General features: G+C 27.8%; 1 protein-coding gene across 2 annotated transcripts in view; it reads right to left on the bottom strand.

Annotated features, from left to right (window-relative positions):
* Window positions 1-1432: 1432 nt before the first annotated feature.
* Window positions 1433-2565, bottom strand: part of LOC117174606 (tRNA (guanine-N(7)-)-methyltransferase non-catalytic subunit wdr4) — a 7311-nt gene continuing 6178 nt past the window's right edge. The window contains exon 2 of one of the 2 annotated variants that reach the window (XM_033363836.1): window positions 1433-2360. In XM_033363836.1, the coding sequence (XP_033219727.1) occupies window positions 1588-2360 (773 nt within the window). In that variant the 3' untranslated portion in view covers window positions 1433-1587. The remainder of the gene's footprint in view (window positions 2361-2565) is intronic. The other variant, XM_033363837.1, reaches the window with a different exon arrangement.

Raw genomic sequence — 2565 nt, 5'->3', positions numbered from 1 at the left:
TTTTTTTCTCCTCTGCAATTTTAACTATTTAATTTTTGGTTTAAAATTAATATTTTTTGATTGAAAATTCAACTTTTTGGTTGAAAATTGATCTTTTTTAGTTAAAAATTCATGTATTTGGTTGAAAACTCGTCTTTTTTGTAAAAAAAATTCATCATTTGGCTAAAAATTAATTTTTTTCGTTGAAAGTTCACCAATTCAAGTTGAAGTTTCATAATTTAAGTTGAAAATTTATAATTTTGGTTGAAAACTCATGTTTGAACATCCAACTTTCGGTGGAAGTTTCGTTGATTTTCGTAGAAAATAGTTTGTTTTTTAACTGAAGATTTAACCATTACTTTATTGGTCAAAAATCTATCTTTTTTAGTTTTAAATTGAACTATTTTGTTAAAAATAGATCTTTTTTAGCTGATAATTCAATCATTTGGTAAAAAATTGATGTATTTTGTTAAAAATTCATCTTATTGGTGGAAAATCCAACATCTATTTAAAGATTCGTTTTTTTTTTAAAGAAAATTTTTATTTCAGTGGAAAATTTAACTATTCCTTTCGTTGTGTAAATTGATATTTTTAGTTTAAAATTTAACTATTCGGGTAAAATTTGATCTTTTTTAGTTGAAAACGGATGTAAATTTGTTTAAAACTCGTATTTTTTTGCATTTTATTAATTAATTAATCTTTTGACTGACAATTTATCTTTTTGGCCGAAAGTTCAATCATTCGAGTTGAAATTTTATAATTTTTGTTGAAAATTTAACTATTTGGTTGAAACTTCATTTTCCAGTTGAACATTCATCTCTGTAGTCGATAATCCGACTTCCGGTCAAAGATTCGTTCCTTTTTTTAGAAAATTAATTTTCCACTTAAAATTTAACTATTTTTTTTTTTTTGGTTAAGAGTCAATCTTTTTAGTTCAAAATTCAACCATTTGGTTGAAAATTTAAGTATTTCGTTGAATACTCGCATTTTTTGTTAGAAAATTAAAATCTTTTGGTTTTTAACTGAAATGTTAATTATTCCATTTTTCGTTGAAAATTTATCTTTTTTATTTGAGTTTTCAACTTTTTGATTGTAAATTCACGTATTTTGTTGGAGACTTGTCTTTTATTTCGGTTGTAAATTCATCAATCTTGTTGAAAATGCAATATTTTAAGTTTTTTATGTAAAGAATTTAAAATATTTTAATTTAATTAATAACAGTATTTTCATTAATTTTAATCAAAAGAATGTAGAATACATTTCCATAATTTCGTAAAAAATATCCTAATTTCAGCTGTTTTTGCAAGTTTTCCACTCACCTTTCTAGAAATGAGTAATTAAAAAAAAATTATTATTCATTTAATTACCCTATGATGATAATATATTAAAGAATATCTTGCAATATAATATAAATACTTCCTAAATTTATTTACAACGACTAAAAAAAAATCATTATTTATAATAAACTCGCGATATTATATACATATTCCGAGTCGATTGTTTAAAAAAGTTCAAAATACTTTAATTTCTCCGTACCATGAAAAATTATACTAGCAAAAAAAAAAAATCTGCAATTATCGGGAAATTTAGTTCAAGATTTAAGTAGGCTCACTCAATTTTTTTGTCAATCAAGCGAGATTTTTTTCTCTCTTGATATTCCTGCACATTGTCGAATTTTCTTTTATACAAAATTGGAAATAGTGTCCTATCGGAAGCATTACTCCGGAGTTTCTTCCATGATTCGTTTAATTTTTCAAGCTTCTGCGTCATTTCAAGGTCCTTCGAGAAACTATTCTCAACCAGTTCGTAAACTTTGAGATTTTCGTTGGTTAAGATCCAGAGACGATTTTCTTTTAGGTGGCACTCCAAAGGCTCATCCTCAATGAGAACGGATTGAAGATATTTAACCACTAAATTTCCATCTTTTTTTCCTGTGACACAATAAATAAAAACTCGCTTGCAGCAGAATAAACTGATTGAAATTATCGAAGTTAGGTCGTTGAGCATTGATATCTGCATTTGTTTTACTGGCACAGCGATCACAGATTCCTCCACATTACTCTCTTCCAAAAGTCGAGAAAGTTTTCTAATATCTGTGTCTTCATCTTGCAATCCGTCCTTAAATGGATAGGTGTAAATTTCCGTTCCTGTTTTATAATTCCAGAATATGAAGACTCCATCGCCACCACAAGAGACTAAAATTTCCCGATCGTGGGGAACTTCGGCTATGTTGTTCACGAATTTTTTGTGGCCTAAACAGTAAGAGGCGATATTGTAACAGTTTGGAAATTTGGAGACTCGTATTTTCTCATCACGGTCGGCTGTGATGATGTATTTTTCGTCAGACGTTACCAAAATGTCGAGCAACATAGAAAGGTGCCCTAAAAAATAAAGAGAAAAATGGGATTTAAATAAAATCACAGGTCGCACAGACCGATCCCTATATCCCCCGAGGATGGTCTTTTTTCCACGAATAAGCTCAATTTTTTACAGAATTAACTAGGAATATCTTTCCGATGATTTTTTTCTATGATGCTTTGCGAATTTACAAGAATATTAATTATTTAAATGTTTTCGATTAAAAAG

The sequence above is a fragment of the Belonocnema kinseyi genome, chromosome 6 (genome assembly GCF_010883055.1).
Source record: "Belonocnema kinseyi isolate 2016_QV_RU_SX_M_011 chromosome 6, B_treatae_v1, whole genome shotgun sequence".
Lineage (NCBI taxonomy): Eukaryota > Metazoa > Arthropoda > Insecta > Hymenoptera > Cynipidae > Belonocnema > Belonocnema kinseyi.
The sequence above is the reverse complement of the archived record's forward strand: the minus strand, read 5'-3'. Positions and strand labels throughout refer to the sequence as shown.